Genomic DNA, 12,991 nt, shown 5'->3' on the forward strand with positions numbered 1-12,991 from the left:
GATGAGATACAGGTGGGGAGCCAAAAGGAAATTCAATATAAAGATTTTTATGAGGTTTGAAAAGTATGAGAACATAATTTATTATAAATCGCATAAGAAATCATACCGCAGATCAAACATATCAGTACATAACAGTTTTGGTATAAGTCCTAAGATATTCAACAAAGTTTGCAGATTTTTGTTTTTTCGTTATGCTCTATACAACAAATTCGACTAAAAATATTCTCTGTAGATGTTAGGCTTCACCTTTTTTTATTTTTATTTTTAGCTTCAGCTTTACTAAGTTTTCTGAACACTTGTTTTTTCAGTTCCCTTTGCCTACCCATTTTCCTTGCTTCCTCTATTTCCATACGGGCTTGATGGGCGGTGATTCTTTTATTCATAGACTCCTTCAATTGTTCTTGTTTATGGCTGTATGAAGTTCTAAGCATTCTCATTAATTTGGCAATCTTTTCTTCTTTAGGCTCCCTGATTACCGCAACACGTTGATCCTCTAGTTTTGGCTTAAGTTTACCAGGAACTTGCGGTAATTTTGGCTTATCTTTGTAAGGCAAAACTTTTTGCAGGGTTCTTGGGATGATCAGAGGCTTGAATACTTTTGGTTCTCTCTCAATAGGTGTGTAAAGGGAATCTAAGTTCGCTTGGGCCTTCAAACTATTTTCCCTCTTCAGCTGCCCTGTGGTCTTCATTCCTCGCCATTGATTCTTCTTATTTGGTGGCAACAGTAGAGAAGTTACAGGAGAGTAGAAACGTGGGACATCAACTTTGTACCATGTACGACAGAAAACGATGTCACTTAACAGTATCTTATCCTCAAAGGTTGCACGGAAACTTCCTTCTGGTTTGGAACTCGCCTTCTTGATTTGACCCCGGATACCTGACACTGTTCTCAGCTTTGCACCCTCAAACTTCGCTACTTCTAAGCTGGAATTAAACATCCCTTTGATGAAAGCTGTCTTCTTGTATACTTTCAAGGGAACGCCTGTAAGTTTCAATTTCTTGACTATGCAAGTTGATTTATCCAATTCAACAATTGAACCTGTTGCTGCTATGCGGAATCCAGCTTGTCTGGCGACCACATCTTGCACTGCGAGTACTCCAGTTCCTTGAGGAGTAATCGGCCCCCAAAAATGAGCCATACAAGTAACGTGTTCAGGTGTGTATTTAAGCATTCTATTTTTCAGATCGTCTTCGAGTTTAGAATATACTGGTATAGTTTGGAATCTTCTCCAACCGACGGAAATTATGAGTGGATCTTTAGTCTTCAGAATTTTTTTATGCCAACGATGTTTCTTTATCCGAGTTTGTACAAAACCAATGTTTTCTTCTCCATGCAGAAGTCCGCCAACTATTAAGGGGTATGTTGGATCTAAGTTGGTCAGTAGTTCGCAGGGAACAGAATCAAGTTCTACACGGATGTACATCCCTGGTCGATATCCTTCAAGCTGTACTCTAACATCATCAGCGATCCCTTCAAATTCTGATTTGTTCAGTTGTGCTTGTCTGTCTACTTCAGATTTCAGTTCGTCATAATAGGATTTGTCATCTCCTTTGTCATATTCAGAATCGAATTTTTCCTTGAGCTTACGCTTTTTTTCTATAAGATTACGGCGTTCTTCTGCTTCATTTGTAGTCATCTCCTTTGGGGCATCGGATTGATGCTTTTCTCCCGTTTCTAAGTCTTCGAAGTCCCCATACAGCTCTTCGTTATCCTCGAGGTCATCCAATTTTAAAAGCTCCGCAGCATCCTCAGATCCCTTCCATTTACCAGTCACAAATCGATTGATCAGCAGTGGTTTGTTGTCATCTAATAACCAATCGTGTGTCAATTCTTTGGAGTAAAAGACACTTTCTTCTTGATTTCTCAGTTCTCGTTCTTCTATTTTTTTTGTCTGCTGTTTTCGTACAATGTGGAAAATACCCCCAATGTCTTGCTCTTCATTTTCGTTTTCAGAAGCGACTTCATTCTCTTCTGCCAAAGATTTGTCAAATGTACCATATACGATTTTCATTATATTTGCCCGCGATTTTTTCCGATTGGTGAAAGCTGTGCTCGCTTTTTCTGTGAGATTGGATTTCCATTGCAATTCATTTTCTTCTTCTTTATCCTCTTTGTCTTCCTCCTCTTCAGCATCATCATCATCATCATCTTCTTCTTTAACCTCATTCAAAAAGTTGTCATCTTTTGCATGGAGCTCAAAATCATCCTCACTTTCATCATCAAAACTCTCATTTTCGCTTAGATCAGTCTCTGATTCATTATGCTCCAATTTTTTCGGTTTGTGTTTACTTATTAGATTCAATGCTTCAGAGATCTTATCCTTTATATGGCTGTCTGGATTATTACTAAGACCGCGATACAGGTGTTCATCTTCCGTCTTGTCCCTACTTTTTCCAGAGGTGTTCACAGTCTTCGAGTCATTTGATTCGGTGCTCTCGTCATCTTCACTCTCTTCAGTTGTATCCAGTAGAGTCGCACTTGCTGTTCTCTGTTTTTTATTACTCGTTTTGTTTTCTTGTGGAAGTTTCCTCTTGCTGGCTTTGCTCGTGTCTGATTCTAAATCACTCTCGTCCATGTCAGATTCTACTATGCCGTCATCACCCTTCTTGTCATCATTGTCACCAATTCCCTCAAGTTCTTCTTCTCTCTCATCATTAAATATCACCTTTCGCCTGATCCAGTTTTCCCCAATGATCGCTTCATTTTTTAAGCTAGTATTAATATTGTCTCTAACATCCTCAGATTTAATTGGCTCAGCACCACTGAAAATCTGCATTTCACTGTGCCGTAATTTTTTGTCAATAGTTTCCTGTGTATCCATGAGAGAGTTTACTAATTCTGTATTTTGTCCTTCTTTTTCATGATGGGAATGGCTGCCTCCTAATTCAACATAGACGGCATCTTTATCATAAACAATTCCACCCACTCCAGAAAATGGAGCATAAATTAATCGTTCCTTTTCTACAAGGGATCTCTTCTTCAGCTGCTCAGGTAGTGGGCATGGATCAGCTAGGAAACTGACATCCTTGATCCTAAGATCCCCACAGCCTGGTATGTGAACCGAACTTTCTTTATTGAGAGGGACCCCGCGGACATAGCCATACAGACTAATAGTTCTATCTACTTTTGGATTTTGTCTCATGGATTCAGGTGGCGTTAAGTCTTCTATTCTGTCTGCCAACAAGTATGGATGTGTGGTCCTCCAGGTAAGAGGTCTAAACTTTATGACTGAGATAAAACGAGCAAGGTTTTTTACTTCATTGCGGAGATATTCATCATGGAGAAGACCAGATAAGTAAAACAGTTTGGCACCAGCATAGACTTCTGTCCAGAATCTATGCTTCAATGTTTTTTTGATTTTTCTAAGCTGTTTGGCATTTTTTATACAATCAAGGTGAGTTAAAACACCCATAATTCGTGGCATGCCATGAACCTGGCATATGTTCAGAAACTCAAAGATTTCCATTTCAAAACCAAACGACGCATCGACTAGGAGCAGAACCAGGTCTGCAACTTTAGCGATATCTATCATGCTGTTTATATCATTGTTACATTCCATAAATGTGATGCGCCTCTTTTTGCCTGATACAACGGTAACAGGACCTACGATATTGCTCAGTGGTTGCCTGGTAAAGCTTTTTATCAAACATTGAATCAGCATGGACTTACCAACTTTTGGGGGTCCCACTATAGCCACTAGGACTGGAGGTGGTTCCAAGGGGGTTCTATCTACCAGCGGTATGTGTTGTTTTTTTGTATCAATATCTTGTTTGCGTCTGAAACGACGCTCAGCCCTTATAGCTGAGTTGAATGTGAAGGCTTTTGGGTTTTTCTGTTTATCGGTGAGCTCCTGAACGTGCTCGTTCTTGGATTTCTTCTTGTCTGCTTTTCGCCCCGCATTGCGGTCACGATGTAATTTGTGTTTTATCGTTCCTTCTTGGACTTCGGACATAATGGTATCGTTCTAAAGTTCCTCACGAAGGATTATCATTCATCACTAATGTCCGGAGGTAGAATTCGGCATTATATTACGAGCGATAAGATAACCTTAAATGAGAATTTTCAGCAGTTGCGTTCGAAAATTCATAGTCCTTAACAAATGATTTCTTGAATTTGAATAATTATTGCAGTCAACTCTGGATTGTTCTAAACTTTTAACCACGCTGTACGATTAAAATATCACATTTGGATTACGCACGTGTTTCGTTGCTTTGTAAAGGTGCAATTTCATGCTAACGCTTCACGCAGTTTTGCATCAAATATAGTCATGTGGTATTATGTCGTCAGAGGCGCCATCGAGATAGATTGCGAATTTAACAAGAAGCTATGTAAAACAGACATGGAATTCGAAAAGATAGCAGTATCGATGAAAAAACATTGCCCAATATGATTAGTTTCATCACATGCGCTTTGCACAAAAAAAAATAAATTGAAAAATAACACATTCTAACCACAAGGCACAGTTAATATTATTTAATTGCTATAAAACTCAACTTGTGGAGGCTGCGACGCTGCACTTTGAACCTACAATTTATCTCGATGAGAGATTACTCTCAATCACAATTTATCTCTCAATTTTTCCGGACCTAGGCGGCTACCGGCAAACGTAATTTGTGCACGGAACCGCACACGTCAAGGTGAACGAGAGAGACCGGATAATTCCAGGACGCTCTTTCTACGTAAAAAAGCGTATCGAACAAGAGGCCGTCAATCAAATTGAGCTGGCGTGAGATCCCATCGAGGTATCTTTGATTTTTCACTTTTTCGAACGATTAATTGGCGATAACTCGATCAATTTCATAGATGGAATCATTTTACTTGCAGATTCGGATTCCTGAGATCAAAATACATGAGGATAGCGTGGGGAACCCTTCCAAAAAAAATCTGGATCTTCATCTCAGATTTTGAGAAAATTCCAAGGCTATAGGCTTACTGTTTTTTTCGGCAAAAAAGTGAAGCATTTGCCAGAATAATTTCGGGACGCTTTTTCTATGTAAAAAAGCGTATCGAACGAGAAGCCGTCAATGAAATTGAGCTGGCGTAAGATTCCATCGAGGTATCTTTGAATTTTCACTTTTTCGATCGATTATTCGGCGATAACTCGATCAATTTCATAGATGGAATTATTTTGCTTGCAGATTCGGATTCCTGAGATCAAAATACATGAGGATAGCGTGGGGAACCCTTCCAAAAAAAATCTAGATCTTCATCTCAGATTTTGAGAAAATTCCAAGGCTATAGGCTTACTGTTTTTTTCGGCAAAAAAGTGAAGCATTTGTCAGAATAATTTCAGGACGCTTTTTCAATGTAAAAAAGCGTATCGAACGAGAAGCCGTCAATGAAATTGAGCTGGCATTAAATCCCATCGAGATATCTTTGATTTTACACTTTTTCGATCGATTATTTGGCGATAACTCGATCAATTTCATGGATGGAATTATTTTGCTTGCAGATTCGGATTCCTGAGATCAAAATACATGAGGATAGCGTGGGGAACCCTTCCAAAAAAAATCTGGATCTTCATCTCAGATTTTGAGAAAATTCCAAGTCTATAGGCTTACTGTTTTTTTCGGCAAAAAAGTAAAGCATTTGCTAGAATAATTCCAGGACGCTTTTCCTACGTGAAAAAGCGTATCGAACAAGAGTTCGTCAATGAAATTGAGCTGGCGTAAGATTCCATCGAGGTATCTTTGATTTTACACTTTTTCGATCGATTAAGTGGCGATAACTCGATCAATTTCATAGATGAAATTATTTTGCTTGCGGATTCGGATTCCTGAGATCAATATACATAAGGATAGCGTGTTGAACCCTTCAGAAAAAAGCAGTTGTCAGAGAACATGTATTTTTCTATTTAATAAATCCATGTAATATTCTGAATAACGTGTTGCAATTCATTTCCAACCCTCACCGAAAAGCTCCTTCAAATCGATAGTTTATTAATTAGTTATTATTTATACGTTTTATTTGATCAACACGAAATGTAGCGCAAAATAATATTGATAAAGGTACAACTGCTCGTGAAGAGAGAACGAATCCGCAAATAATACCAAAGTGACGGTATAATGTATAACGTTCGGGTGTGTGAATGACCGCCGCCGTGTTCGTCTCATCGGAGAATACATCATTAAAGAAATGTTTTATTTATCAATTAAATGGATTTATACAATATTTAATGATAAACCATGGTATATTTTCATATTTCCTTGAATTCTGTGCAGAGAGTCTCGCAATAAAGTCGTAAGAAGTCTTGGTCGTAAGGTTCGACGCTGGGCAAAATCGTAGATATGGCTGATTTTCGAGTCGCCGGGGCGAAAATTGGACGTCGAAAAATGAATTTTGGTATCAGGAGAATATGATGAGTGAGGAGCCAGGGAATCAGGAGACTATACGCAAACGTTAGTAACTCGTCGAAAAAAAAACAAAAGATGGGCGGAGCGTCCCATTGGTTGCCCGGCGCCATCATGCTTTTTGGCGCCTGGAACCAATAGGAAGCCGCGAAAAAGCTCGGAGCAAACTCGTCTCCTATTTCGACGAGTTACTAACGTTTGCGCATAGTCCCTTAATTTCAAAATGGACCCCGCCGCCGGATTGAACGTGAATCAAATTGGCAGAGCAGATGTTAATTTAAACGGGTTAATTAATAGTATATTCGGACGGATAAAGAGTATTTATACAGCAGTGCATTGAGTGAGTCTTGCGAAATTGTTCAGCATATGAAATGATGATTTATTTGTTTGTAGGAATAGTTTGAAAATCAACGGTATGGCACTGCGAGTATATCACGTTATTTTGCGAATGCTCAACCTCCACTCTAACGATTGTATGACAGCTCCCAGACGTTTGCACCAGATGAGATTCCTATGCGTGCTGACACTCAATTATACAATTAGTAAAGGTATGATCTTTCAACATCCGGCATGCGGTGTGCTTTATTTGAATGAACGACGCTGAGGTTCAGTCAGTGACAGTTTCTGTATGGTGCTTATTTAGTTTATTTTTATTTGTTTCGGCAGTGAATACTACTGGAAGTAAATGTCACCATTTCGGAGTAGAAGAATCAAAGTGCATCCTCAAGAGCAGAGGGGCTAGAATGACGGCTAGAACATTAGATTCAATCTATAGAAGAGTCTTATCATACTTGGTTGTTTTTTGAAATGAATACTGGAAGCGTTGACCACTGCTATTCGTTCCATTCTTCCAGATCGAACTGTATTCGTCCCAGGGGAGAATGCAAAGCTGAAACGACAGAGTGCTTGCGGTATACGTCAGATGTTATTATTACACCCCTGTGTACCTTGGCGGAAAGTCACTGCCAGTGTGTCGCTGGGCAAGGTCCAGCTGCCCACCGCGAGCATGTTGTTGCTCTGCTTCTGAAAACGTCACAGAGAGTTTGAGAAAGAGAAATCATACTTCCTAGTACATATATCATTTTAAGAACTGCAAACATTCCACAACCCATGGTAGCCCTACTTTTGAACCCCTCTTGAAGTTCGAGATATGCCATTGGTTAGAAATAATATTAAAAATATTTCTCTCCTTCCTTAGGATATGAAATGCAAATCTGCTGGAGACTTGGAGTTCTACGCAAAAAGAATCGTAACCACAGGATCCAAAATGCGTACAACAACTTTCGTGGATTTCATTACAGCCGTATGCCTTCCGAGGATACTATTATGCCGGTCTTCACCTTCGGCATATGAAGCTTAAGTGCCCGTCAAAATATCCTTGATTTTTCACGGTTTCGATCGAATATACGGCGATAACTCGATCAATTTCATAGATGGAATTATTTTGCTCGCAGATTCGGATTCCTGAGATCAGAATACATAAGGATAGCATGACAAACCCTTCCAAAAAAAATCTGGATCTTCATCTCAGATTTTGAGAAAATTCCAAGGCTATAGGCTTACTGTTTGTTTCGGCAAAAAAGTGAAGCATTTGCCAGAATAATTTCGGGACGCTTTTTCTATGTAAAAAAAGCGTACCGAACGAGAAGCCGTCAATGAAATTGAGCTGGCGTAAGATTCCATCGAGGTATCTTTGAATTTTCACTTTTTCGATCGATTATTTGGCGATAACTCGATCAATTTCATAGATGAAATTATTTTGCTTGCAGATTCGGATTCCTGAGATCAAAATACATGAGGATAGCGTGGGGAACCCTTCCAAAAAAAATCTGGATCTTCAACTCAGATTTTGAGAAAATTCCAAGGCTATAGGCTTACTGTTTTTTTCGGCAAAAAAGTGAAGCATTTGCCAGAATAAATTCGGGACGCTTTTTCTATGTAAAAAAGCGTATCGAACGAGAAGCCGTCAATAAAATTGAGCTGGCGTAAGATTCCATCGAGGTATCTTTGATTTTTCACATTTTCGATCGATTATTTGGCGATAACTCGATCAATTTCATAGATGGAATTATTTTGCTCGCAGATTCGGATTCCTGAGATCAAAATACATAAGGATAGCATGACAAACCCTACCAAAAAAAATCTGGATCTTCATCTCAGATTTTGAGAAAATTCCAAGGCTATAGGCTTCCTGTTTTTTTCGGCAAAAAAGTGAAGCATTTGCCAGAATAAATTCGGGACGCTTTTTCTATGTAAAAAAGCGTATCGAACGAGAAGCCGTCAATAAAATTGAGCTGGCGTAAGATTCCATCGAGGTATCTTTGATTTTTCACATTTTCGATCGATTATTTGGCGATAACTCGATCAATTTCATAGATGGAATTATTTTGCTTGCAGATTCGGATTCCTGAGATCAAAATAGATAAGGATAGCATGACAAACCCTTCCAAAAAAAATCTGGATCTTCATCTCAGATTTTGAGAAAATTCCAAGGCTATAGGCTTACTGTTTTTTTCGGCAAAAAAGTAAAGCATTTGCTAGAATAATTCTAGGACGCTTTTCCTACGTGAAAAAGCGTATCGAACAAGAGGCCGTCAATGAAATTGAGCTGGCGTAAGATTCCATCGAGGTATCTTTGAATTTTCACTTTTTCGATCGATTATTTGGCGATAACTCGATCAATTTCATAGATGGAATTATTTTGCTTGCAGATTCGAATTCCTGAGATCAAAATACATAAGGATAGCATGACAAACCCTTCCAAAAAAAATCTGGATCTTCATCTCAGATTTTGAGAAAATTCCAAGGCTATAGGCTTACTGTTTTTTTCGGCAAAAAAGTGAAGCATTTGCCAGAATAATTTCGGGACGCTTTTTCTATGTAAAAAAGCGTATCGAACGAGAAGCCGTCAATAAAATTGAGCTGGCGTAAGATTCCATCGAGGTATCTTTGAATTTTCACATTTTCGATCGATTATTTGGCGATAACTCGATCAATTTCATAGATGAAATTATTTTGCTTGCAGATTCGGATTCCTGAGATTAAAATACATGAGGATAGCGTGGGGAACCCTTCCAAAAAAAATCTGGATCTTCATCTCAGATTTTGAGAAAATTCCAAGGCTATAGGCTTACTGTTTTTTTCGGCAAAAAAGTGAAGCATTTGCTAGTATAATTCTAGGACGCTTTTCCTACGTGAAAGAGCGTATCGAACAAGAGGCCGTCAATGAAATTGAGCTGGCGTAAGATTCCATCGAGGTATCTTTGAATTTTCACTTTTTCGATCGATTATTTGGCGATAACTCGATCAATTTCATAGATGGAATTATTTTGCTTGCAGATTCGAATTCCTGAGATCAAAATACATAAGGATAGCATGACAAACCCTTCCAAAAAAAATCTGGATCTTCATCTCAGATTTTGAGAAAATTCCAAGGCTATAGGCTTACTGTTTTTTTCGGCAAAAAAGTGAAGCATTTGCCAGAATAATTTCGGGACGCTTTTTCTATGTAAAAAAGCGTATCGAACGAGAAGCCGTCAATAAAATTGAGCTGGCGTAAGATTCCATCGAGGTATCTTTGAATTTTCACATTTTCGATCGATTATTTGGCGATAACTCGATCAATTTCATAGATGAAATTATTTTGCTTGCAGATTCGGATTCCTGAGATTAAAATACATGAGGATAGCGTGGGGAACCCTTCCAAAAAAAATCTGGATCTTCATCTCAGATTTTGAGAAAATTCCAAGGCTATAGGCTTACTGTTTTTTTCGGCAAAAAAGTGAAGCATTTGCCAGAATGATTTCGGGACGCTTTTTCTATGTAAAAAAGCGTATCGAACGAGAAGCCGTCAATAAAATTGAGCTGGCGTAAGATTCCATCGAGGTATCTTTGATTTTTCACATTTTCGATCGATTATTTGGCGATAACTCGATCAATTTCATAGATGGAATTATTTTGCTCGCAGATTCGGATTCCTGAGATCAAAATACATAAGGATAGCATGACAAACCCTTCCAAAAAAAATCTGGATCTTCATCTCAGATTTTGAGAAAATTCCAAGGCTATAGGCTTACTGTTTTTTTCGGCAAAAAAGTGAAGCATTTGTCAGAATGATTTCAGGACGCTTTTTCTATGTGAAAAAGCGTATCGAACGAGAAGCCGTCAATGAAATTGAGCTGGCGTAAGATTCCATCGAGGTATCTTTGAATTTTCACTTTTTCGATCGATTATTTGGCGATAACTCGATCAATTTCATAGATGGAATTATTTTGCTTGCAGATTCGGATTCGTGAGATCAAAATACATCGGAATCACATAGAAATTCTCATAAAGAAAATTCTCAACAGATACTCTGAAAAGATGCGCCTAGACCTGGTGCCTCATCATGTGCATGCCTTCATTTCTGTGTAATAAATCATACTCTTACAGGGTATGATGAAGACATAAGCTAGTTGCATGCTGGGCTGATTTTATGCAATCATATGTATTTAATTTCACTCTTATCAATAAATTTGCTGCCGTCACCACAATCACCGCATCTTTTCTCGGTCCCGGAAGTGTTTTGTGATATGCAACTGGAGTCACACCATCCCAGATTCATTCTATTTTTTTTTCTGATTCCTTTCAATTTTTTCTAATTTTTTCCAATTTTTTTTGAATTTTTCTAATTTTTTCTGATTTTTCCTGAATTTTTCTGATTTTTTCCGAATTTTCTAATTAATTATTCGAATTTTCGCGCATTTCTCTGGGCGCCGCCATTTTCTTTAAGCTCCGCCCACCGCGAGTACAGCTAGCGCCATGTGGCGGAATTTTCGTGAACTAAAATCCCAAGTTTCTTGCCCCTTGACGTCAGGCAATGTGATGCGTGAAAGAGAGGTATAAGGGTCAATACTTTTACGGTTTTCCCCGAGCGCTCGGAGCCGAAGGGGTCAATACTTTTTCGGTTTTTCTCGGACGCTCGGAGGCGGTCGTCGTTCTTCGGCGGTTTTCCTCGGACGCTCGGAGGCGGTCGTCTTTCTTCGGTTTTCCTCGGACGCTCGGAGGCGGTCGTCGTTCTTCGGCGGTTTTCCTCGGACGCTCGGAGGCGGTCGTCTTTCTTCGGTTTTCCTCGGACGCTCGGAGGCGGTCGTCGTTCTTCGGCGGTTTTCCTCGGACGCTCGGGGTGCGGTCAATACTTTTGCGGGTTCTCTCGCCCGAGGAAAACCGCAAAAGTATTGACCCTTTTACCTCTCTTTCACGCATCACATTGCCTGACGTCAAGGGGCAAGAAACTTGGGATTTTAGTTCACGAAAATTCCGCCACATGGCGCTAGCTGTATAGGCGAGTGTGGTCACGTGACCTGACCACGTGACATACCGCGTGACGTCATCACGTGACGAAACAGGGGCGGACAATTAATTTCCGGGGCCCGCACCCATCCAGGGGCGGCACAAGTCAAAAATATGTTCAAAATTTGGGAAAAAAACGGAGAAAATCGGGAAAAAATCGCAAAAATCAGGGAAAAATCTAGAATAAATCTGGGATGGTGTTACTCCAGTTGCATATCACGAAACGCTTCCGGGACCAAGAAAAGATGCGGTGATTGTGGTAGTTGCAGTGAATGTATTGATAGGAGTGGGATTGAATACATATGATTGCATAATATCAGGCCAGCATGAAACTAGCTTATGTCTTTAATATACCCTGTAAAAGTATGATTTATTACACAGAAATGAAGGCATGGACATGATGAGGCACCAGGTCTAGGAACATCTTTCCGGAGTATCTAGAGAGAATTTTATTCATGAGAATTTCTATGTGATTCCGATGTATTTTGATCTCAGGAATCCGAATCTGCAAGCAAAATAATTCCATCTATGAAATTGATCGAGTTATCGCCAAATAATCGATCGAAAAAGTGAAAATTCAAAGATACCTCGATGGAATCTTACGCCAGCTCAATTTCATTGACGGCCTCTTGTTCGATACGCTCTTTCACGTAGGAAAAGCGTCCTAGAATTATTCTAGCAAATGCTTTACTTTTTTGCCGAAAAAAACAGGAAGCCTATAGCCTTGGAATTTTCTCAAAATCTGAGATGAAGATCCAGATTTTTTTTGGTAGGGTTTGTCATGCTATCCTTATGTATTTTGATCTCAGGAATCCGAATCTGCGAGCAAAATAATTCCATCTATGAAATTGATCGAGTTATCGCCAAATAATCGATCGAAAATGTGAAAAATCAAAGATACCTCGATGGAATCTTACGCCAGCTCAATTTTATTGACGGCTTCTCGTTCGATACGCTTTTTTACATAGAAAAAGCGTCCCGAATTTATTCTGGCAAATGCTTCACTTTTTTGCCGAAAAAAACAGGAAGCCTATAGCCTTGGAATTTTCTCAAAATCTGAGATGAAGATCCAGATTTTTTTTGGTAGGGTTTGTCATGCTATCCTTATGTATTTTGATCTCAGGAATCCGAATCTGCGAGCAAAATAATTCCATCTATGAAATTGATCGAGTTATCGCCAAATAATCGATCGAAAATGTGAAAAATCAAAGATACCTCGATGGAATCTTACGCCAGCTCAATTTCATTGACGAACTCTTGTTCGATACGCTTTTTCACGTAGGAAAAGCGTCCTGGAATTATTCTAGCA

The 12,991-nt window shown here is 39.2% G+C and overlaps 1 protein-coding gene and 4 long non-coding RNA genes across 5 annotated transcripts; 3 read left to right on the plus strand and 2 right to left on the minus strand.

Annotated features, from left to right (window-relative positions):
- Positions 1 to 44: 44 nt before the first annotated feature.
- LOC105684113 (ribosome biogenesis protein BMS1 homolog) lies at positions 45 to 4,737 on the minus strand. Its single transcript, XM_012397238.3, has one exon. It carries the CDS (start codon positions 3,951 to 3,953, stop codon positions 243 to 245), a length of 3,711 nt encoding a protein of 1,236 aa, XP_012252661.2. The 5' UTR covers positions 3,954 to 4,737; the 3' UTR covers positions 45 to 242.
- A 1,174-nt stretch (positions 4,738 to 5,911) lies between these two features.
- Positions 5,912 to 9,435, plus strand: LOC125501785. The gene is made up of 7 exons (XR_007279443.1): positions 5,912 to 6,691; positions 6,745 to 6,899; positions 7,018 to 7,464; positions 7,550 to 8,038; positions 8,121 to 8,352; positions 8,435 to 8,666; positions 9,377 to 9,435. It is a non-coding gene; the product is annotated as an uncharacterized LOC125501785 (long non-coding RNA).
- Positions 8,758 to 9,092, plus strand: LOC125501786. Its single transcript, XR_007279445.1, has 2 exons — positions 8,758 to 8,980; positions 9,063 to 9,092. It is a non-coding gene; the product is annotated as an uncharacterized LOC125501786 (long non-coding RNA).
- Positions 9,436 to 10,012: 577 nt separating the features above from the next.
- On the plus strand, positions 10,013 to 10,870 carry LOC125501787. Its single transcript, XR_007279446.1, has 3 exons — positions 10,013 to 10,236; positions 10,319 to 10,550; positions 10,633 to 10,870. It is a non-coding gene; the product is annotated as an uncharacterized LOC125501787 (long non-coding RNA).
- Positions 10,871 to 11,950: 1,080 nt separating this feature from the next.
- Positions 11,951 to 12,805, minus strand: LOC125501789. The gene is made up of 3 exons (XR_007279449.1): positions 12,584 to 12,805; positions 12,270 to 12,501; positions 11,951 to 12,187 (listed from the first exon to the last, which is right to left on the minus strand). It is a non-coding gene; the product is annotated as an uncharacterized LOC125501789 (long non-coding RNA).
- Between the last annotated feature and the right edge of the window lie 186 nt (positions 12,806 to 12,991).

This window comes from Athalia rosae, chromosome 7 (assembly GCF_917208135.1).
Source record: "Athalia rosae chromosome 7, iyAthRosa1.1, whole genome shotgun sequence".
Lineage (NCBI taxonomy): Eukaryota > Metazoa > Arthropoda > Insecta > Hymenoptera > Athaliidae > Athalia > Athalia rosae.